The sequence below is a fragment of the Carassius auratus genome, chromosome 28 (genome assembly GCF_003368295.1).
Source record: "Carassius auratus strain Wakin chromosome 28, ASM336829v1, whole genome shotgun sequence".
NCBI classification, from domain to species: Eukaryota; Metazoa; Chordata; class Actinopteri; order Cypriniformes; family Cyprinidae; genus Carassius; species Carassius auratus.
This window is the reverse complement of record NC_039270.1, coordinates 3,515,745-3,540,763: the sequence shown is the minus strand read 5'-3', so window position 1 is coordinate 3,540,763 and position 25,019 is coordinate 3,515,745. Positions and strand designations below refer to the sequence as shown.

Below are 25,019 nucleotides of genomic sequence, written 5' to 3'. Positions count from 1 at the left end.
AACAGATAATAGATACATGTTTTTATTTTATTGGAATTTTTTTCATGATTCCCAATTAGATTCGTAATTTATAATAGTTGTGCAGTCTTTACATTTTTATTTCAATGTAGAAATTATCTATTCATTTCATTTTATATTTTGGACAGATTTGTTACGTGACAGCATTAATGAAATTTCTTAATGGTCAATATGTTATCTGCATCTCCTGTGCTCCATCAAGCCACTCTTATAATAGCAGTCATCACTCGAAATAATGCACGACTCTATTATCTGTATAGCATGTGTGTAAGACTCTAATACAATTCTGAAGTAATATTTTATGACAAATATTTCAGTGAGTAAAACTGGCTGTGTCTATAGTAGGCTGTTATGGACTACACAGCATTTTTATATTATTTTTAAATAAATTTAATGATTATTATTTTAAATTATTGTCCCTGGATCAGTACGATACTCTTGTAATAAAGTAGCGGTGGTAGCAGACATATTTTGATTATCAGTTCTGGTTGAAAAGAAGCGATCTTATCCTGTTTACATGAAATTAGCTCCCAAGCAGGTTTAAGCTTAGGGACCTGTCTCACTTAAAAACAACAACTTTGACAGTCTCTTCTGCAAATTAAAATTGTCAATAATTGTTCTAGTGGTGTTAATGTTGAAAGCTGTTCTGTGAAAGCATTGGTTGGTTGGTTATCTTTCTTGGGACTTGTGGCACATAATGTTTTATGACTTCCTGAGAAATTCGGCTCGTGTTTCTTTAATTTGTCTGGTTTGAGTCATTTCTGTTACAAGGGGTACCAAGATCAGTTGAGTAAACTTCAAGCAGTCACGAGCACTTGACGAGCTACATCTAGTCACTTCCAGCAACCACGTGTTTCAGATAAATTCAATGGGTCTGCTGATAGATGTCGAGGCTTTGTTCATCAAGTAAAGATTTATTTCGACAATCAGGAGGACAAGTTTAATTCTGTTGAATTAATGATGTTTCCCTGAAAGCCGTATTCCAGAGAAGCCTCAACACTAATCTCCAGCCAGAGCTCGTATATAAAGGAGAAAATTCATCATTTACTGACTTCGTCACACTTGCAATTAGGATGAATAATCTGATGAGACAGACTATGCGAGTAAAGTATATGAAGGAAATACCGCCTGTTACCAAGACTGTAAATAAAACTATAACGCCCGAAGAACCCATGCAAGTAAATTATACCAAACTTTCTGAAAGTGAACAAACACGGTGATGCCATCTCCGTCTCTGTTTCTACTGTAGTGAACCAGGCCATCGATGCCAGAGATGTCCACACAAGGCCCTGAAACCCATTCTGGTAGATATGGAACTCTTGTCTGTACCTAATAATCAATCCTTCAAACTTCCCCTTATCTTGAAAACTGAAGAGCTGTCCATCTCACTAACAGCAATGATCGATTCTGAAGCTGTGTTAAATCTCATTCATGAAGATATTGTCACGAAGTATAACTTACCCATCTGTAGTGTATTTTTCTCTGCCATGGCTCTGAGGAATCGCACAGTCTCAGGGTTTTGTTTCCAGAAGATAGACTTTATTTCAGACAGAAGCAAAGCCGAGATATTCTCTGCGAGAAGATCTCCCGAATGCTATGTAGCATCCCATTATATACCCTATACAGGGCGTTTCCAAATAGTCAGACTTTTTCCTTATGCTTGCAATTTTGATACCTCCCTAGGGACTTGCTATGGTAAAGAAAAGAGGCCCATTGCATGTTTTTCCAGATGTTTCCTGAGACTTGCTATAGTAAAGAAAAGAGTTTCCTATCTGTGGTGGTCAGGATGTGTTTTGCAGACATAGGCACATTCCTTTCACACAAAGGCTATATGATTCTAATGGAGTAAGACACGTATGCATATATGTGACTAGATTCATCTTGATTATACTTGATTGAGTAAAATCTTATTAATAAAAATCTTCCACACATCCAACCATGTAACCCACCCATCAAGATCAAAGCCATCAACGACATCGCAATCGGAACTGGAATAATTCAACAAACACTTACATTGCACTTACACTTACATTGAAAGTGGGGTTATTTCACCAGGAGTCCATATCCTTCTATGTCGTTAATTCACCTAAGCATGAAGTCATCCTAGGATTCCCATGGCTGTCCATTCACGACCCCGTCCTGTCATGGCATCAGGGTGAGTTGATCAAGTGGTCAGCCTTTTCTGAAAGTCACGGTTTCTCATCAGTTCCCCCAGCCTTGCTGTATCACTAGTGTTGAAAGTCCTTTGAGTACTAAGACTGTCAATATTCCCTCCTGTTAAGATGACCTAGCAGAGGTCTTTAGTAAAACTAAGGCAACACAACTACCACCCCATAGTCCTTGGGACTGTAATATTGATTTACTCCCCAATGCCATGCCCCCCAAGAGTTGTGTTTATCCCTTATCTCGCACAGATTCCCAAATGGAGGATTATATTGAGGAGGCCCTGAGTTCAGGACTCATCCGTCCTTCCACGTCTCCAGCTCCAGCAGGGTTCTTCTTTGTGGAGAAAAAGGACGGAGGACTCAGGCCCTGTATTGATTATCGGGGATTAAACAACGTCACGATAAAATTCTGCTACCCTTTACCACTGGTCCCTTCAGCTCTGGAACAGCTCCGTGAAGCAAGGATTTACACCAAATTAGACTTACGAAGTGCATACAACCTCATTTGCATCAACGAGGGTGATGAGTGGAAGACTGCCTTCCTCACCACTAGAGGGCACTGAGTATCAGGTCATGCCATATGGCCTTGCCAATGCACCCGCTGTCTTCCAGTCCTTCATAAACGAGATCTTCCGGGACCTGCTTAACCAGTACGTAAGTCTGAGGCAGAACACGTTGACCATGTTGAGACCGTCCTCACTCGGCTTCTGAAGAATCACCTGTACGTCAAGAAAGATAAATGTGAGTTTCATGTCAAGCAGACATCATTCCTGGGTTATCACATTAGTCATCAGGGTGTCAAGATGGTTGAGGCCAAGGTGAAGGCAGTAATGGAATGGCCTCAACCTTCCACTATCAAGGAACTTCAGAGATTCCTGGGATTTGCTAACTCCTAAAGAAGGTTTGTTAGAAATTACAGCATGGTTGCAGCACCACTGACATCACTCCTCAAGGGTAAACCTTCCAAACTCAGGTGGAGTGAGGAGGCTAATCAAGCATTCAACATCTTAAAAGTTAAATTTACCACGACTCCTATCCTCAAGCACCCTGACCCTAACTTACCATTCATCGTGGAAGTAGATGCCTCAGACTCAGGCATTGGAGCTGTACTCTCCCAGTGCCATGGTCAGCCGGGTAAACTGTACCCTTGTGCATTCTTTTCCATAAAGTTAATGTCAGCTGAACAAAACTATGATGTGGGGAATAAGGAACTCCTGTCTATGAAAGCGGTGATAGAGCAATGGAGGCACTGGCTCGAGGGAGCAGTCCACCCATTCCAGGTGATTACAGATCATAAAAACCTTAAGTACATTAAAAGTGCAAAACGACTCAATCCTCCCCAAGCTCGTTGGTCCCTCTTCTTCACGCGCTTCCAATTCGCAGTAACTTATCGCCCAGGAAGTAAAAACAGCAAGGCAGATGCCCTATACAGGCAGTATGATCTTCTCATGGGCAACAAAACTCCAGAATACATTCTTGCTCCATCAGTAACCATTGCCGCAATTACTTGGGATATCATGGAGGAGATCCAACGGGAACAGATCCAAAACCTAGCTCCTACCAACTGCCCCCTTAACCTCCATTACGTTCCACAGGGTCTGTGCCCCAGTGTAATTCAGTGGGTCCACTCCTCAGTCAGCTCTGGCTACCCAGGTATTTCCCGCACTCTACACCTGTTACATAACTCATTCTGGTGGCCTTCAATGTCCAAGGACGTTACTAATTACGTCAAAGCTTGTCAGGTTTGTGCTCAATTTAAGACCCCCAAGGAATTACCCTCTGGACTCCATCTGCAACCTCTGCCCATCCCACAACGTCCCTGGTCTCATCACTCTATAGACTTTGTTACTGACTTACCGCTGTCCCATGGTTTCACTACAATCCTTGTTATCACTGACAGATTCTCCAAGTCCTGCCAGTTAGTCTCCTTGAAAGGACTCCCCACCGCCATGGAGACAGCACAGGCTATGTTCCACCACGTGTTCAGGAACTATGGAATCCCGGAGGATGTAGTCCGTGACAGAGGTACCCAGTTTACATCCCAAGAATGGAGAGCATTCTGCAAACAACTGGATATTAATGTCAGTCTCACTTCTGGTTATCATCCCCAAGCTAATGGACAGATGGAGAGACTACATCAGGAATTAGGCAGATATGGCCATATTGCAGCAGAGAACAACATTGATGGTCAGAATTACTCCCATGGGCAGAGTATGCACAGAACTCGCTAACTCACTCATCAACAGGTCTGACCCCTTTCCAGTGAGTCCTCGGATACCAACCCCCTATGTTCCCATGGTCTGGCGAACCATCATCAGTCCCTGCTGTGGATGACTGGATTCGTCGGAGCGAGAGGGTGTGGGACAGTGCTCACGTCCGCCTACAACGAGCTGTCCGAGTACAGGAACTCCAGGCTAACAAGCGACGTCGCCCACATCCATCCTACCAACCAGGACAAAGGCTCTGGCTCTCAACACCGGATCTCAAGTTGCGGCTACCATGCAGGAAGCTCAGCCCAAGGTACAAAGACCCTTTCAAAATTCTACGAAGAATCAATGAAGTCACGTACCAATTAGAGCTTCCTGCTAACTACCATATATCTCCCTACTTCCATGTCTCACTGCTTAAACCAGTCCACACGGATGCTGACCCCAATCATGAGGCTCAAGAGCCACCACCGCCACTGGATATTGACGGAGCACCGGCCTACACGGTCAAGGAATTACTGGAATCGAGAAGGAGAGGGGGTCAGCTCCAATTTGTTGTAGACTGGGAGGGATATGGACCTGAGGAGAGGTCATGGGTAGCCACCAGCGACATCCTGGATCCGTCTCTCACGGAGGACTTCCATCGGGACAGACCCGATCAACCAGCGCCACGACCACGGGGACGTCCGCGTTAAGTGCCAGGAGGCTCTCCTAGGGAGGGGGATTCTGTAATGCTATGCCAGCAGAGGGAGCCCTCACCGGAGTACTGACACCACTCCCTCTGCTTCTACAGTCATTTCCTGTTTGGGACTATTTAACATTTGCTAGCATGACACTTCACTGCGAAGTATTGCCAGTTGACCTGCCTTCACGATTCTGCCTGTTATCTCGTTCACGTCAAACTCCTGCAAATTGATTCACATTCTGCCTCAGCCTCTTCGTTACAAACTCAAATCTTATACAAGTGTTTTTTTGTTTTTGTTTTAAACAATGCAGCAAACATTTTTAAATATCTTAAAAATACTTGGATGTCCTTAGGGTGTTGGTTGATTTTTTTTTTATTTTTATTAATTAATACATTAAGTAGCTTACATTTGTCCAAAATCTAGAGAAGATGATGCTGTATTGCCTGTAAGCGTTAGATCTGTATTTTTTCCTTTTTCTTTTTGAGTAAATAAAAGCTATACTTTATTATTATTATTAGGCAAATTATAGGAAAAAAAATATTGTTTTAAAAAATGAACGTCATTAACCGGTACTTATTCTAAAGCCCTGCATTTCAGCCCGAGCCCGACGGGCCCCGACTTATTTATGCCCCTAGGGCCGGGCTTCGGGCCAATTTTCACGTTATAGCTCAGATGCGGGCCTCGGGCCTTTTTTGGGTTATCCTTCTATTTATATTTTTAGACATTAAATAAAAAAATGAAAAGTTGACGTCGACGATAGAAAAACAAACATAGAAAGACATTTCATAACCTCATAACTTTAATCTGATAATTCAACCAGTTATAATTAAACTGACATACTGACATGACAGTCTCACGCACACTTTTCCGTCAGCACGACCCACGATTATACTTATAGCTATTATAAGTATAAGCTTATAGCTATTATAGGCCTCTAAAGTAATGTAAATGTAAACAGCACAAGACCCTCCTACTGCAACCGTCAAGACTGGCTCGCTCTGTGTTTAGTGTCCCGTCAGCAGCAGCAGCGAACGTGTCTTCAGCGCAGCGGGAAGAGTGATAGAAGAGAGGAAGACGGGGTTAAAACCTTCCACTCTGGATGCTATTCTTTTTCTCCACAATGCTCTGTAAGAGACTGTTCTAACTTTTCATTTGACTGGACTTTATTTTCGTTTAACTGTTGGAAACTAATGGAAAAAAGAATGGACATGTTCTGTGGTGCATTTTTGAGGTAAGATAACCTGCAAGTTTGTTTTTAATTAATTTAATTTGTTTAGATTATAGGCTATTTCTCATTTCGTTTGCGAGCGCTGTTGCGAGCCTGCCTCAGTATTTCAATTTTTTTTTTTTTTTTACTCACTGTGGTTTAATAAATAAACATTTATTAAACTAACTGTCTGTGTGATATGCTTGAAGTGTTTTATATATGGACTTTATTGTAGCCAAGTAAAGTATTAGCATTAATTTGTGAGGCTTAATGGATTAAATTTTGTTTTATTGTGCGTTCACACCGCCGGCGTCGAGAGCGTCAAAGTGGCCAGAAGTCATTCATTTTCAATGTAAGCCGGCGTCAAACAGCGGCGAGGAGCGGCGTGGCGCGACCGTTGAGAGTGTCGAGGAGAGTTGAAATCAAGGCAACTTTATGGTAATGAGCTATGACGTGGTTGGGCAGCAACCAATCGGAGCGTAGAATCCACCGCTTGAGAGGATTCCAGAGAACGCAGCTTCGACCACAAGTTCCCAAGCACAATGGAGGACAGGTTGATTATTGCTGTTTCACGTTTGCAATAATCTATGATGTGTCCCTGTTTGCGTACAGGGACATAAAAAAATAAATTAAAAGTGATACGAGGACCAAGGTGTCTGAGACTGTTCATTTTAAGTAAAGGATCTTAATATTTCGTCCATAACAATATTTAATGAGGTTAACTTATAACGTTACCCTCCTTGTGGTTAGTCTTCACGAGATCAACAAGCTTGTTTGCTTTGCGGCCGCTTTAAATACAAAAAAAGCATTAGATCTACGTCAGAGCATCTGAGCGCTCACGAATATTTCTGCAGCGTCGTAAGCAGAGCGGCAAGAGCGATTTTTGACGCTCTCGACGCCGGCGGTGTGAACGCACAGTTAGGCTACTCGCTGTTGCCTCGGCTATTTAACGTTAATCACCATTTTTAAAAAAAAATGCTCCAAAAATGCTTTAATTGTTGCAAATAGGGCAGGCTTCCGCTGTGTAATAAAATAAATAAATAAAAACACGGGCTCGTGTCATACTCTGCTGATAATTCTGATGAGCTGTCGAACATGGGTCGGGCTAGGGCCTGAGCGTCTCGGGCCAGGGCCGGGCTCGGGCCTAGATTTGAGGCCCGTGCAGGGCTCTAATTTATTCCACCCGAACCAGTTTCGGAACGGTAATAATATCAGAGGAACCCAGGGCAGAAATAACATATCGATTCTGCTCGGAGTGAACCAATATAATTTTTTTTTCCGTTTTCAAGCCCTGCTCTAATCTATTCTTGAATGTATTTCAAACTGAGGTGCCACAGCAAATAAGTCATAAGTTAATCTATGTTAAGTGTATACATTGTGTATATATTTGTAACTTCATTGTTTAGTAAGTGAAATTAAAGAACCTCCAGAAAACTTTGATGGACAGTTGGATGTAGAGGCTTTTTTTAATTCCCTGGAAACCATTGCTAGAGTTCTTGTGCAGAGTAAGTTTGTATTCATTCACTCACCTCAGTCATTTATTCATTCAACTTATTTACCCACCTCATGCAAACATCAAGAGTATTTTCACAGCCAAAAAATAAAAAAAAATACATATCCCAGAAACACTTACTGTCTCTCTGTTGTTTTTTTGTAGCTGGAAACCACAGTCCTTTTCGTGTCAATCCAAGTTTCCATCTTTGGGCACCCGGGATTTGCCAAAATACTAGGAAATCTGTCTCTGTCCTAAACACAGAATAGTAAAAAGTACATTCATCAAATCCTAATTCTACATCTGAAATTCCAGTAACTGAGGAAAGGCTTATTGATGAGCTGATGACACTGAAGGGGCCTGTACCATGAAGCTAGATTAGCTGGCTAGCAAGGTAAGTTTCAGGTTAGTTTGCACCAATCCTGGGTTTTAGGTACCACGTAAGTGGCTTGGCTTTTAGTGGCATTCATTGCCATAGTAACTTACACTCCATGGCTAACCTCCTCCAAGGCAGGTTATGTTCTTATATAGAGATCACAAAATGAAGTTCGACCAATTAGATGTGAGAGAAGTCATTCCCCCAGTTTATCTTGCTCCAAATTAAAGGTCACTAATGCTAAAAATAAAAATAATTCTGGCTTTAGTGATAATTACTGAGTCTTTATATGATTTATATAATTATTTTGATTCATATTATTATTATTATTATTATTATTATTATTGTATTATTATTGTTATTATTTATCTTTTACACACAACCAATTTTAGTTTAACAGTTTAACAAAAAATGGATCTTACATCTCTATATATTTTCAAATGCACTGATAGAGCAAGATAATTTATTTTATTTGTCCTCATTCATTTTTCATATGACATTTAAATTTGTAACATTCTTCAATCTCTTAACCTTTAGCAAAACCTTTAACCTTTAATTTTGAATCTCGCTAGAAGTAAATCAAACTAGCTTTGTGTTGCAAGGCTTGTGATTGGCTGTTTGCCAGTGATGTCACACATTCATGTGCATGAACTCCACAAACTCAGGATTAAAGTCTGAGTTGACAAAGAAAGTTGATGCTCAGCATCATGGTACCAACAAAGTCGAATTGGAGATTATTGGTTTTGGCAACTCAAAATTAATCATGTAACTCTGAACATGTTCGAGTCTATATATCGATATATTTTCAAATGAGCTGATAAAGCAAGATAATTTATTTTATTTGTCCTTGTAATGCATTAAAACTTCATAATCATCGGGAAGAAAGAGGTGGGAACCGGCGGACAATCAAATCAAACTTTAATAATAAAATAAAAACAAAACAGCGCAGCAGCCCCTCACGACCAAGTGCCGCGCACAAACAAAACTAAAACACAAACTAAAATCCAGGCCTGGTCCTCTCTCATCCTCCACTGTCGTTGCTCCTGTTTTATATCCTTCCATCTCCTCTGTGGGACTCGAGACCGGTGGGTCGAGCAGGTGTCTCACATTTTCAATCACTCTACCAGCCTCGCCCCGTTCCCGTGGCTCTCGGCCCCGCCCCACTTGCCACATACCCCCATCGCCCCTCGCAGGCCGGGGGGTACTCCCGAGACTGCGCTTTACCCCCCACCCCCTGCCTCCCCCCTCCCTCCGGGGGTACCACTCATGGTGACCTGCCGGAACCTGGGGGTAGGACAGATGAGATGAGAGAAAAGGAGATGGAAGGATGAGGAGCGGCAGAGACAAGAGAGGGGAGAGAGCAGAAAAAAAAATTCTGGTTCCCAGACGCACTGCCGCTCGGCCCTCCACCAGCTGGGTGATCTCCTCCTTGGTGCCTGGCGGTGGCACTGGATGGCCCTTGGCGGACTGCATGACACTCCTCCGCTGCCCGGTGGATGGCGACAGCTCCTCCGGTTTTGGGCAGCCCGCAGGAGTCCCCCGTTCCCTGCTCCTCCCCATTCCATCAGGGATGGCAGCATTAAAACTCCACGATCACGGGAAGAAGGAGGCGGGAACCGGCAGACAATCAAGTAAGACTTTAATAACAAAATAAACACAAAACAGCGCACAAACAAAATCAGAACACAAACTAAAATCCAGGCCTGGTCCTCTCTCGTCCTTCACTGTCGTCACTCCTCTTTTATATCCTTCCATCTCCTCCGTGGGACTCGAGACCGGTGGGTCGAGTAGGTGTCCCTCATTTCTCAATCACTCCACCGGCCTCACCCCGTTCCCACGGCACTTGGCCCTGCCCCACTCGCCACAGCCCTCCTTCATTTTTCATGACGTTTAAATTTGTAACATTCTTCAATCTCTTTACATTTAGCAAAAAAATTAACCTTTAGTTGGTGTAGTGTTGTCTTGTTTACTTTTTTGTATTTTTATTGTCAATATTTTTTTCTAATGTATTCTTAGTGATTTCTTTTTACTTTTTTTTAAGTAGATGTCTGCTGTCCATCGGTTATGTGGATCTTGCGGATTAAATACCAAGGGATCAAAGATGGACCTCATAATGAGACTGAGGAGTGAACTTGGGTAAAGTTGGTTTTATATTCAGACATTCGGACCACTTGTGTTCAATAACTTTATTACCGTAATATGCACTTGAAAAAGCCACTTTCGGTCAAGTATCATTACCAACCATGATAAGCAGAAATCAGAACACATTTTTATGTCGAACTCGACATTTTAAAGAAGCTGATAAACACGCTTACTTCTATGGAGTGTCGTGACGTCATCACTTCTATGAGGGACTATCTACAAATTAAGTGTTTCTATTAAAAATAAATAAAAACACAACTGTTTTATGTATTTGCCTCCAAATAAACAAGAGCTGTGTTGATTTGTTGGTTTTAACAATGAGATGATTTATTTCAATAGGTTTTGAAAGCATGGGTCAACTTCTCTGAAGCAAGTTATGACATCTTGTCTGGACCCTACAGAACATACACTGTGTAGACATTGAAAACGTACCCGCGGCGGCGGTATAAAGTGCATTTGCAGCTTTTGACCGCTGACTGGCGCTTTAACCACAAGTTATCAAACAAGCGCATCAAAGCACATTTTCGCAAATAGACGTCAGTTTTGCCTAGCTGATGTGTTACATTTGACTGCTTCAGTCAAGGAAAATGAAAGAAAAACACTAGTTTAAATATTTAATATATTTAATATTCACAGATGAAAGTTTGGTATTTATGAAGATATGTGCATTTCTTAGAATGAATTCAAGCAGGATAAATGTCAAGCCTGTGCCTGAGTCTGTGCTTATATTTTCTAAGCTACATTGTATTAAACCATATTTTAGATTTGACACATTTAAAAGGTGTGCCGTATTATTTATATTATATTAATTACGCGTTATATTATTCAAAATAAATTATGGTTTACTTTGCATTGGAGCATTAAAAGTGGTAGCCTATTTTAGGGGGGTAGGCTACATGGATTAATATGCAAAATGTCAATATTTTAACATATTATGCCTATATTTTAATTTATATTTTAAATATAAATATATTTTTTCCTTTAATAAAACAACATGCATTTTTGTTATTCGTTACCTGTCCTTTATTTTGACATAACTTATTGGGGAAAAGACATTTGTCTGTAAACTGATTAAGAAATTGTTGCATGTTTAAATGTGAAGCACTGTATAATTTCGTTCCCATTATTTAGGCCTAATTTGCCTAAAACAAGAAACAAATAAAATTAAACTGGCACGATTAAATCTTTGAAACTCTAAAGAATGAATAAAACGTCCTCACGATTAAACTCAAGTTCTCTCATTATAATCAACAACATTCACACAATGTAAAAAACAAAGCTTTAGTAATTGACAACTAAAGTGATTTTAAAGTGAACCTTCTTTACTTGCTTTTAAAGTAGGGCAACATCATATGGCCTAAAAAAAAATCCCAGTTTTTTTTTTTTTTTTTTTTTTTTTTTTTTTTTTAGAAAAAAAAATCAGATTTATGATTTAAACTGATTTTTAAATCAATTTTCAAATGACGAAGAAATTTTACAAAACAAGTTTTAATATAGTTCTTTATCATTCATTTAGCAGTCACATTTATAACTGTAACAAGATGATTAAAAAAAAAAACTGTACTGTACTGTTATTACCTTAATGCTGGAAAGATGCTATATATATATATATATATTTTTTTTTTATAGTAGCCCATCATGCATTTAACCATCCATTCAGCTTTAAGAGCTGTTCAGATTAAAACTGGCTGCTCAGCAGTGAGTCAGTGTCATGGATGGAGGACCTGTTAATATTTTTTCTAGTTTATATTTCCATCTCGTTATGCAGCTGGTTTAGATTTTTAATTTATTATTATTATTTTTTTTTTATTTATTTACTGCCACGCGACCTACAAAAGTAAAGCTTAGCGAGTCGATCAACAGCATTGCTGCAGGTTGATTTTTGTGCACTCAGCAGCACTACTCTTTGTATTCATAATTTTCTCGCAGCCCATATTATTATTTTCACAAGAGCATAATGATAATAACAAATCATAAATTAATAATTAATAATTATTTTATGAAAATCATTGTTATTTGTGATCGTGGATGTTTGCGGGAGGCTTTAAGACCAAGCGGAATCCTCTGTTCCCGCCTCACAGCCAGTCCCGTGCGCTCAGTGATGCAGCTTCACTGTCTGCGGTTTCACTTTACTGAATCAGATTGAGGCGAATACAACTTATTGATCATGAGCCCAACATTTAGCAAGGCAGGAAAATTCTAACGGAAGGAAGACGTATATCATTGAGCTAATGCTGTTAAAGAGAGAGAGAGAGAGAGAAACTAGTCTAGGGCTATTCTTAAACTTGGAGCTCATTATATTGAAGTACAAATCCAAACACCAGAACCCAGATAGCAAAATTTCTCTGGCCCACCTCTGGGCCATATCCTTGCTCTGGTTCTGGCCCAGTTCTGGCTGGGTCCCCGGCCCAAAACTGGCCCATTTACTGAAAGCATACATAAACAGTTTCCTCTGGCCCAGAAGCGGCCCACACCCTGTAAAAAGACTTAGTGTTTTTATCTGGCCCAGGTCTGGCCCAAATACACTAAGACACTTCTGGCTGAGAGTCGGCTTGGTCCCCGGGCCAGATGTGGCCCAGAAACTGCCAAACATACTTAAATTTATCAGGAAAACACAAATACAACCATTTACATTTTTTAAGGGATTTTATTAAAATAACGAACAAATACATATTTTAGAACATATACATGAACAAATGCAGAAACCCTTTCATGCCCACCCACCCCTCAACACAGACAGAGACACAAGTGCACTTTAGACAGCTGCCTTCTCCAAAAGCCGTCTCTTGCGCCCGCCCTCTCGATCGGCTGCTAGCTGGAGCCACCTTCTTATGGTCCCTTCAACCTCCATTTCAGCGGCATTAGCAGTTATGGGGTTTCTCCGAACTGCACCTTTTGAAATAAAGAAATACATGTTGTAAGGTCTCTATGAAATTTAAAATCCCTAGGAACAATTTCTCAATACTTTGGTTATCATTGCTCTTTTATACATAGATCTTTTATATGACTGGATGAGATTTTTTTTCTCTTTCACTCAAATGTAATCACTTCCAAACATACGTAAATACGTAAATACAGACCAGAAGACCAAATTCAAAGACCATAATATAAAACTGAATAAAACATTAATTTGCTATTTCTACAAGTATACCATTCAGAAATATATTCCAAATCTAAAATTACAAAAGAATTAAAGCCTTTCAATTTCATTACCATTTATACAAGCTTAGTAATAATATTGTACTGTAATATATGTTAACATGGACCATGTAACATACACCTACTGCAGTAAATTCTAATCAGTAGGGAGTTTCATTCTTGTTTAATAAATACATTTTATAAAATAAAAAATTGTGTTATGCTTCTCATTGCTCTGAGTAATGCACTTTTCATTATATTGACTTCCATTAACATGCACACAAATGTGGGAAACGGTAAATGCAAGCACAACATCATTTTGTTGCATTCTAAATTTACTTAATTTATATTATATATTTTACATTATTAATATAATATTAAGATTGATAAAATAATTTCCTATTAATATTAAGCATAATTTTGATATTTTGATCAGTATAATAATAATAATAATAATAATAATAATAACAATAATAATAAAGTAAAATGACAAAACTAATATTTATGGTAGTAATGGCAATTATTTATTTTAAAATTAATTAATATTTATATTATTTTAATTTATTTTATATATTATTTTGCATTATTAATAATTAATATAATATTCAGATTGATTAAATCATCTACTATTTATATGAAATATAATCTTTATATTTGTATTATTATTATTATTATTATTATTATTACAACAGTAAAACTACAAAGCTAATATTTATGGCAGTAATGAAAATTCTTTACTTATGTTTAATTTTAAAAATACTTAATATTGTACATTATAATTCATAATTAATATAATATTACAATTTATTAAAAAAGCGACTAATAATATTAAATAGCATTTTAATAGTTTAATCAGTACGATGTTGATGATGATGATGATAATAATAATACAGTAAAACTATGGTAGTAATGACAATTCTTTATTATTTGTTTAGTTTTAGAATTAATTAATAATTATATTGCTTCAATTTATTTTATACATTATTTTACATTATTATTTATAACATTCAGAGTGATTAAATAATCTATTAATATGAAATATAATTATTATTATTTTATTATTACAGTAAAAATACAAAACTAATATTTATGACAGTAATTAAGTTTACTGCTTATTAATAATATATTATTTTAAATTATTCTAAATAATTGTTATAATATTCAGATTGATTAAATACAAATTATTATAGAAAAAAAATTATAATAACAACTGCAAATGTGTTAGCAAGTAAACTGCATTTACTCGTACCCACTACAGAAATAGCTAACTTTGTATGTAAACATATATAGGCCTGGTTTCACAGACAGGGCTTAGACTAAGCCAGGATTAGTCCATAGTTCAATTAGGACATCTAAGTAATTTTTTTTATAAATGTGACTTAATAAAAAAATAATTGTTATGCAGCTTGAGACAAAACAAAGGCACTGATATATTTAAAGATCAGTCAGTACAAGTTTCTTTCAGTTGAAATAGCTCAGAATTACATTTTAGTCCGGGACTAGGCTTAAGACTTGTCTGTGAAATCGGGTATACTGTCTCCTTACCAATCACAACCTCTCTGAGTTGAAGAGTGGCCACTGAAGTCTTTCCATTGACTCCTCTCCAATTAAGGTTCTTCGCCAGAGAGTTGGCAATCAACCTCTTTAATATGCGCCAGGTGCAGTCGCGCACATCTGCCCCACCAATGAGCCCCAACCAGTTTATCTGAAATAGAATTAAAAAAAGAAAAAAATTCTCAATAAAACATTTTTGTATATCCATTGTTTAAATATGTATATTTCAACAATTAATTAAAGTACAAAAAATATATAATTAAAGAAAGGTTGTTATAAAAACGGTCAGGAAATTATCCAAAGATATTTGAAATTGGACAAAGATGTTTGTTTTGCTGTTTCCACCCCCTTTCTATTACTACAAGTGCCATTCCTGAAGGCACAGAGGTGCTGACATTGATCAAGTCCTGTGTCAACATGTGTACACATCGATGGTCTTCTGATTGTCACCTTTTGCACAGTGGGTGAAGCTGTAATCTGCTGAATAGTCACTTTGAATGTCTCACATTTGGTTTTTATACACATGGCCAAAGAAGGGATAAAAGAAGATTGTAACTGTTGCTCTGTCACTTTCCTCTGCTGCCTCCTTTCTTTGCTGGAGCTCTTCTTGGGGCTCTGCTTTCTCTCCCTCTTTTTCTCTAACTAGTGATTCAAGGTTAATAGTGAAGTTGCAATACAATATACTCCCTCAATGCTCTCCCACATATTTAGCTATTCTAACGGCACTTATTTCCAATGTTGGTATAAGTGGCAGTGCGTGGTAATAGACGAGAAATGCACAGTTTTATACCATTGTGCTGATAACGCTTCTTAGTCCTTTGGCTATCCTACAGCCTGAACCACTGTAGAGAAACCACCCTTACAGCCTGGGTCCTGGAGGGTTTAGCTCCAACCCTTATCAAACACATCTGAACACACTTATCAGTGTCTTCAGGATTACTGGAAGGCTATAGGCATGTGATATATACTAGGGTTGGAGCTAAACTCTGCAGGGATATCGGCGCTCCAGGAGCAAGTTTGCCCATACCTGGTATGGTAATATACATGGTCAATTGCATAACAATTTGGCACCCAAGAATTACGACAAGATTGATTCCAGAGAGCGTATCATTACAGCCCTAATTTATGTACCAGTTAAAACAAAACAAAAGATCAGTAACCGTGTAATTGTGCAAACAATTGTAAAAAAAAAAAAAAAAAAAAGAAAGCATCTTACCAGTTTTTGCTTGTAATCTGGGCTCTGCTGAATCCTTTGCTCAAGGCTGAGCAGTCGTGGAAGGTCTTGCAGGGGCAGCAAACCTTCCTCAATGTCCAAAAGCTGTCCCTGGTCTTCCCGCAGCTGCAACAATCTGAGGATGGTGGTTTGCTGGTCCAGCACCATCTCTAATTTTGTTAAAACCTCCCTCAGCAGGGCTAAGTTAAAGACATTTACAATATTTTACAATTATAATACACACTACAAAACTGTACAATGTCATCCTCAGTCTTATTTAAAAAACGATAAACTTAAAAGTAAGATGACTGAGTGGAAATCACTGTAGGACCAACCTGGTTCGGATGATTGCTGGGGGGCAATTCGGAACGTCTGACAACTCCGCAGCGCTATAAAAGAATTTGTGAATTGAGGAAAAAGTCTTACAAATGAAATACTTACAAAAGAAAGTCAAATAAAAAGCGAAGGAATACACTCACGTGGGACATCGTCCATCGGCTGCCAATTTTGCAACATCTCTGTATATGACCCTTGTGGTGGTGGTGGTGGTGGTGCTGCTGCTGCTGGCAATGTGGTGATGGGAACAGGGGTGAAAGTGGTGTTTGGGATGACTACAGGGAGGTTTACAGTGGGGGCAGGTGGAAGAAGTTGCTTGGGGGGTGGGCCAGACTCCTCCTCTGAATCCAGTAAGCAACCTCCAGGTGGGCCAATTCGAACACTCTTCCTATTTTAAACAAAAAAATAATTAATCAAAATGAAATGTAAACTTCTAAATCGCCTTCTTAACTTCTTGCTAATTCTAAAAAATAAATCTGGAAAACAGGTCTTTAAATACAGCCTGAACGCATCAAGAAATAGCACCAGTGACATGCTGAACAAATATCTGTACATTTTACGCCTTGGTGGTTTCTGTCCAGACATTTCTGCGTCTGACTGGAGGTCTGACCAGGTCTCTGCCTCTTTAGCCTTCCTTCTGCCCTCTTCATAGCTGTCTGCAAAATTCAGTTGAATTTAACGTTTTCAAAATTTCTTCGGGATCACTCAATTAGATAAAACTTAGTACTTCAGTAGGCTAATCTTATGAATTACACATACAACATATCAACACAGTGCTGAGCCTAATAATGGTCTGTTAGGCTGCTGAGTGGACAATATAATCTAATAATGGACTACAGAATTCTATGATCCCACATTAAATAACAATTAACTTATGATCAAGAATAAATGAAGTTACAATAATGTGGAAGAAAAAGTGAAACCTAGCATGAAAATGTAAAATTTACCTGTTGAAAACATTGTTCGGACTTCCCAACTTCCCCAGTCACAGTTAGGAGGTGTCTTGTTTTTAATGGCCAGGTGAAGGGCCATACCCCTCAGTGAATTAGGCCAATAGCACTGGCCATTCTCCACCCAAATGGCTGGAACCAGCTCCACCTCATGTGACTCAACAAATTCGACAATTTTGAACATGTCTGTTTGGAAAAAAAAAGAAACAAGTGTAGTATTTACAAGTATATACACAGGTGTCAACTTTTTTTTTGCACACATTCACTACATTGCCAAAAGTATTTGCTCACCCGCTTCCAGTGAACAGGTTTGACTACTTTAGTCATTTCCATTAATACAAATCTTAATGTTAAAGCTAATTTTATAGCAACAGTTTGGACAGGACCCTTTTCTATTATAATTTGACAATGCCTCTATGTATGAGGCAATCTTGGTGTTTGGTGATGAGTTTTTAGCTCAAGGTCTGCATTTAAAGTCACACCAGAAGTGTTCAGCTGCGATTAGGAGTTGGCTTTCTGCAGACCAGTCAAGTTCTTCCACAATGACTCAATCAATCATTTATTTTTTAAGATTTTTTTAAGCCTCATACACAGAGGCATTGTCATGTTATAATAGAAAAGGGTCATGTCCAAACTGTTACTATAAAATTAGAATATCATTATATGCTTTAACATTAAGATTTGTACTCAAGGATATTACTAAAGTAGTCAAACCTGTTCACTGGAAGAGGGTGAGCGAATACTTTTGGCAATATAGTGTATGTGTTTTTTATTTTTCTGCCCTGACACCCAGATAGTTAATCAAAAATGAAAATTTTCTGTTACTTTTTTCTTGAGCAAAACATTAAAGACGATTTTTAGCTGAAGATTTTTGTGTTCCTTGGTTATTCACAGAATGCAAGTCAAAGAATTACATCCCTTTTAGAATCAAAATAAAAACTATACAGGCAAACCAAGATTAATACCCATGTGTACGTCGTTATGCAACAAATTAGTAAATTTACAGCAGAATTAAATTTTCGGGTGAAATGTCCCATTAAAGCACAACTCCACTTCCAGAATAAAAATAAGTCCACCACTGAAGTACACTATAAAGAGAAAAATACTGGAATGTTTTCCTAAATAAAATTAATTTCTTTGCAACTGAAAATGACTATGCTGCACAACATTGCCAACCAGACCGGTCTTAATATCATTACCACCAAGACCCAAGTTATGTGCATCAGTCCAATTGGATCACAGTTGATGGCAGCTTGTGAGGAATTCACCTACCTGGAAAGTTCATTTGGCACTGACAATGCAGTTGGCAAGATATTAATACACATCTTGGGAAGGCTCATAGCACCTTTGCTAGACTCTGGCCGACCTGTAAGTTATGTACTGTAGAGCTATACAGAAGAACAGTGTGGTGGTTGAGATCAAATGCAGACGGTTGAGATGGCTTGGGCATTTATTAAGAATGGACCAGCACCACATCCCGAATGTGGCACTTAAAATGGACAGCACCTGGTAAGAGAAGACAAGGAAGACCAAAGATCACCTAGAGGAGGACAGTGACATCAGAGCTGGAAGAAATGCATCTCACCTGGAGCGAGCCACAATATGAGGTCAGATGATAGTGGCCTTATGTCCCTATCCTTATGGGAATAAAGAGGATTAAGTAAGTAAGTAATGTTATTTGCTGTACCACACCACCTAAGATGCAGATGAGTTTGTTTCTTCATGGAAATAGATTTGGTAAAGTGTAGCTTCACATCACATGCTCATTAATGGATACTTTGTAGAGAAACAAAGGATAAAAACATCAAAATAATCCACACCACTCCAGTCCAGTCCACCAATTAATATTTTGTGAAGCCAAAAGCAGCACGTTAGTCTATCATCAAGACATTTTTAACTTAAAACTGTTACTTTTGGATGAAATACGAGTCTATAATGAAATGTCAGGAGATAAATCTGCACAAATCAAGCACTGTTTACACGCAGAAACAGTCTAAAACAGTGGACTTTATGACTTAAGCTGTTAGAAGCGTGCAACCTTTTTCTTCAAGACATTAACTGATGGACTGGATTGGTGTGGACTACTTGTGGAAAGTGATGTTTTTATTAGCTGTTTGGACTCTCATTCTGACGGCACCCATTCACTGCAGGGCATCCATTGCTGAGACAATGATGCAGAGACACATTTCTCCAAATCCGTTCCCATGAAGAAACAAACTCGTTTACATTTTAGAAAGGGTGAGTACAATTTCAGAAAGCTGCTTAAAAAATATTGAACAAGTAAAACATGAAAGACATTAGAAGTAGATGTGATTATGAACAAAGCTTGATGAAAATTAAGTGAACTTTGTTCAGTTCAAATGAATTTTGCAAAGCCCTTTTAAGAAAAGGGGAGAGCACAGCTTAAAAAAAAAGCTGCACAATAAGAAACGGCTAAATGAAATCAGTGGCACAAGTGCAGCAATGGCACTGCAACAAATTTGTCTTGATTTGGCAACCTCACATACTTCTCAACATGGTCAAATAACTGAATGGTTTTCAGCCTCGATGAGATTTTTCCAACCAGGTAGATGCCCAAATCACATGAACTCAGAGGATACTCAAAAAATGGTTCCATTAATTCATATTCTCTGAAGACAATATATATTTTGTCCTGACACTGAAGGATATTGTCAATCAAAGCAATGCAGCCACCAATCTTAACACATCTGTCTCCCTCGCTTGATGCATCTATTTTGGTACCACCTATGACAAGCTCCTGGAACTGAAGTACAGATATGTTCATCATAGAGGGTGGAAGTGGGCCAGAATCATGCTCCTTCTGCAACCTTTTCTTTCCATGTGAAGCTTCATCATTTCCTGTAAAAGGATCCATTTCAGAGATTCGCCGAATAACCTGGGCTAGTGGATGATGCGGGGTTCTTATCATCTTTTTCATCTTACCTAGATAATCCTCAAATGGAAATCCGGATATTAGGTCAAGATTTCCATGTATTCGAACATCCTCAGAAAGATGGGTTAATCCATGAAGATTGTAAGTGACAAATTCTGGACCATACAGTTTGCCAAAATGTGTCACAAATGACACAAGTAATGTGTGTGCAAAGTCATGAAGATCTGCAGACAATGAAGGACTTGCAAGGATGAAAATGGCAACTGATAACAACATGAAATTGTTGTAGACTGAACCCGACAGCACATTTTGGAGAACCACTGGCCCCGTGTACAACAAGAACTGTCGCAACTCTGTGGCTTTCCACCGGAGTCTTTCTAAAAGCCCTCTTGGTTTACGAGCGAAATCCGTAGGAATGAAACCTCTTAAGCCTACGAGTGCACTAGAGATAAGCTTCATCTGATGAGAAGACAAGCGGGATGGCAAAGGCCCTGATGCAATCCATAAATCCAACAGTCTCCGCACTACCCCAAGACAGACAAGGTGCATGTAATCATGAGGAAAGCATGACACCATGCCTATACCTACATCAGTTAATGGTGACTTTGTCACGTGATGATCTTCATCATTCAGCATTTTGAAAGACAGATCTGTCCGGAGTGCACTGTTGACTTCTGGAAAAGTCATTCTGTGTTTAAGATAAACACCTGTTTGAACACACTTGTCACATCCTGAGTAACCAGTATGACTTTTCGTTCCTTTAATGAAAGCTCTTGCTGGCGCATCACAGATGACAGAATTGACCTTCAAGAAGCACTGTTTCCCTTTGATGAAGAATCCTTTGCTTAGTTCTTGCAACTCACTGACAAGATCTTGTAAATATGCAACCAGACAACTTGGCTTTGAGACACCACAAAACAGAGCAATGACAACTGGCTTTTTCACAACACCCTGTAGCAAGCCAAGGATTGGCCAGAACTGTACTGAGGAACTCTTAAACAGAGGTAGTCCATCTACGTTCAGCTGCAATTTAAATTCATGCCTGTTTGGAATGTGAGACCAGATGCGATCCATGCTTTTTGCAAAAGCTTTCAAAATGCCGACATAGTGGTAGGTACCACCAGCAACAACTTGGATGCTGTAGGAGGTAGTGGTATGTAGAAGAGTTCTGGCATCCTTTGGTAGGAAAGGATGATGAACTCTCAAGATGGCCAGAAGTGCAGCCAAAGCTACTAAAGACACTCTGAAATGAACTGCCCAGTCGCACAAAGAGTCAGTTAGTGATGTACTGACATTTACTATGTCATCATCACTCTGCAAATCATCTTCACTGTCAAATTTATGTGATGCCTGACCCTGATCACCCTGATTCTGGTCCTCCTCTGTGATATTCACAGTGGCATTCTCTGCAGCTCCAGTGATCTGCATCTCATCAGGAAAGGAAGAAAATAAAGAACTCACCCTTTTCACTGCTCGTTTTCTAAGACTACGTCTATCCATGTTTTTACCTTTTTCTTTCTCCAACCTAAGGAAAAATACAAGTGAGAAATAAACATTAATCAACATTGACATTAACTAAATCATACACTTGTTTTAAAAACACTCATTTATTCACTGTGTATTGTAAATATATTAAACCAGTGGTGCAACCAGTGTAAAGGTATATGCAAGCTCCATTATACTCAAATATTATGTGGAAGCTGATCATCAAGATACATCAAGATATTTACATTTATGCCTACATTTAATCATGACAGACACTTATCCAAACCAAGTTACAAATGAGCACAATAGAACCAAAACATGAACAAAATGTTAAGTAAGTGCTATTATATTTATATATATATATATTTAAGTCAGGTAGCCTAGTTAATATTAAAAAAAAAAAAAAGTATATATATGTATATATATATATATATATATATATATATATATATATATATATATAAATATATATATATATATATATATATATATATATATATATACACACACACACACATACATAAATACACACTGTATATGTTTTTAAAATGGCACAGATTTTTAAATACCTGAAAGTACACTCTTAATAGTCAGTGAAGCATTATAATGTGATATCTGGATAATCAAGTAATTTTAATAATGAAAGAACTTTAGTAATTATAATTAAAACTTGGAAACTGTATGAATGCAGAAATTTTAACTAAATTTAGAACTGATGGTGGTTCTTTGTTGATCATTCAGTGTTTCTGTAAAAAAGGGGGGGGGGGCTAGCAATAATACTGATAAGATGATAATAATAATAATAATAATAATAATAATAATAATAATAATAATAATAATACGAATTCTACTAATAAGAACAGTAATGGATTCATGAATATTAATCAGGTTGTCTGCATTCGGTCAAACTGATTTGCTCTGTAGGTGAGCACCAGCCAATGAGATTCCGCTTGCGCATTAGTTCCGCCCACTACTAAGGAACTCCGTTATTTCTACAGAAAAATACAACAAAGAATATCATTCTGCATGTAATTAGACTCTCTCGCTCGTCCTCTCTCTCAATCTCTCAATTTGCGCGTGTAAGAAAAAGCTACGGCGAGTGGTCCGTCTTCACACTAGAGCTCACCGTACGTCAAACACAGGTGCACTGCGCGTGAATTGAGCTGAACTGCTCGACGAGATAAAAATCAGAAGTACATAGTCAGAATGTTTAGCGCAGAATTTACACTTTATCTTCAACTCACACGCTGGCGAGTAAATCTAATAATATATTAGTCAATGGCTAATATTAGATATCATTTAGTCGCCAGAGTCAAGATATAGTCGCATATGCTAGTGCTTTACTCGCAAAGGGATGTCCCTGAGAAGAATCAACAGCACATTACGCATAACAGTTCCTAATGATTTAATGCATACAAATATTTACGGCTCATCTGCTTGCCTGCATCACCAATGGAAATATAGCTACAAAATTTGCTTTTTTAATTTCCTTTTAATGCGTTCAAATGAAGTATTGTTGTTTTTTTATAGTGAACTTATTTAAATACTGTAACGGGTGCTGTAAACTTGCAGTTTATTCACATAATTTTGTTTTTATTCTTTTAACGCTCGTGCTGCAGTTCTATGCCCTCCACCGCTTCGCACCAAGTTAGCGTTGAAAACTATATGATGTACACTTATGCAGTCAAAGTTCATTAAACCACTCAAGTAAGTTAATATTAACCCATAAATACTTTAAGGCAACACATATGTTTATTGTTGGCTTAAATCTAGTTAAATTATGCCTATATCTGGCCTGACTTTTTTTTTTTTTTTTTTTTTACATCCAACATAACGTTAGCTAAGCTAACGTTAATAACTGTACTAATAACTGTACTAGACGGAAGGAAAAATACAGAAAAATATACTTACTAAAGTGTGTATTTTATTTCTATGTCAAAAGATATTTAAGAATTCCTGCAACGCTAAAATGTGTTGACTAATTAACGTTACCCTAACAAATTGGAGAGTTCCGGTTTAGCTAACAATTTGTTGACAAATTTATTAACCGTTTTGATTGTGCTATATATATTACAAGACTATAGAATACCCTTAATAGTCTTAAAGAGACTTTGGTATTTCACATCTTACAAAATTAAATAATGCTCCACTTACCAGTTCAGGCGTCGAAGTGAGGTCCCTTTTCCCGCTCTGTGGGATTAGAATTGATGACGAAAGTCGTCTTGTGGCCGTTTCAAAGCAAGTGAGCCGACTGTCGCTCCACAGAATCGGGCCGTGTGCTTGATAGATATCCGTCTGCCGCATAATATTTATAAATGGCGCCAAACAGCGTGACGGCTGGTCTGTCAGTTCCAGTCGGGCAGCGTATGTCCATCCACAAAGACAATGCAATGTGCATGTTTATGTACCCTTTTTTAATTGTTTTTGTTGTTTCTGTAAATATTATTCTGTTATTATAATATTTAATAATAATTATTATTATTTTATCATGATTTTATCATCATCATGAAAAATCAACTGGGTAAAAATGGACATTACAAGTATTATAGGCCAGTTTTTGTTGTTGATATCATCATCATCATCATCATCATTAATTTCCAAGTCATTGCACCAAACAGCTCAGTCACACTTCAGCCGTAATAGGGCCAGATACAATGCAATGTACCTAATACAACTACAAGACGCCAGTCTTGGTGCGACCACGTGAGACAGTATGTCAGCCGACCCGGACTCCAGCCGATTGTGCCGACACTCAGCCAGAATCGGGCTGACTATGCTTGCTATCTGGGAAATGTTGTGCATTTTATGAATAATGAAATGTTATGAAAATTATGTATTTCATTTATTCACATGCTGTATGGTTGAAATAATATTTTAGTTCACAACTTTAAGTTCAGTTGTTTAAAAAAATGCTTTATTGGCTGTTTCATAAACCTTCAGTTGTTATGCTCTAAAATCCATGCCATTATTAATTTCACAGTATTTTTACCACCTAAATGACTAATCTAAGTCACAATTCTATAATGGTCAAAATTACTCAGGCCAATGGTATTTTTTAAATGACATTATTTTATTATTATTTTTTTGTTTATTTTTTTTTTTGAATAATTGTAGCTCACATAAATAGGTAAAGCAAAACAAATATTCGGATTGTCCC

The 25,019-nt window shown here is 38.1% G+C and overlaps 1 protein-coding gene across 3 annotated transcripts; it reads right to left on the bottom strand.

The window, feature by feature from the left end:
- Positions 1-12,690: 12,690 nt before the first annotated feature.
- On the bottom strand, positions 12,691-24,633 carry LOC113047438 (uncharacterized). 3 transcript variants are annotated; one of them, XM_026208806.1, is made up of 9 exons: positions 24,017-24,616; positions 21,886-21,902; positions 17,482-17,670; positions 17,088-17,190; positions 16,678-16,922; positions 16,534-16,587; positions 16,202-16,398; positions 14,977-15,136; positions 12,691-13,185 (listed from the first exon to the last, which is right to left on the bottom strand). In XM_026208806.1, exons 3-9 carry the CDS (start codon positions 17,666-17,668, stop codon positions 13,049-13,051), a joined length of 1,083 nt encoding a protein of 360 aa, XP_026064591.1. In that variant the 5' UTR covers positions 17,669-17,670; positions 21,886-21,902; positions 24,017-24,616; the 3' UTR covers positions 12,691-13,048. The 3 variants fall into 3 exon arrangements, 2 of the variants coding, with proteins under 2 accessions (XP_026064591.1, XP_026064590.1); XM_026208805.1 differs by lacking the exons at positions 21,886-21,902; positions 24,017-24,616 and having other exon boundaries at positions 17,482-17,812; XR_003276250.1 differs by lacking the exons at positions 12,691-13,185; positions 14,977-15,136; positions 16,202-16,398; positions 16,534-16,587; positions 16,678-16,922 and having other exon boundaries at positions 17,094-17,190; positions 17,482-21,902; positions 24,017-24,633.
- Between the last annotated feature and the right edge of the window lie 386 nt (positions 24,634-25,019).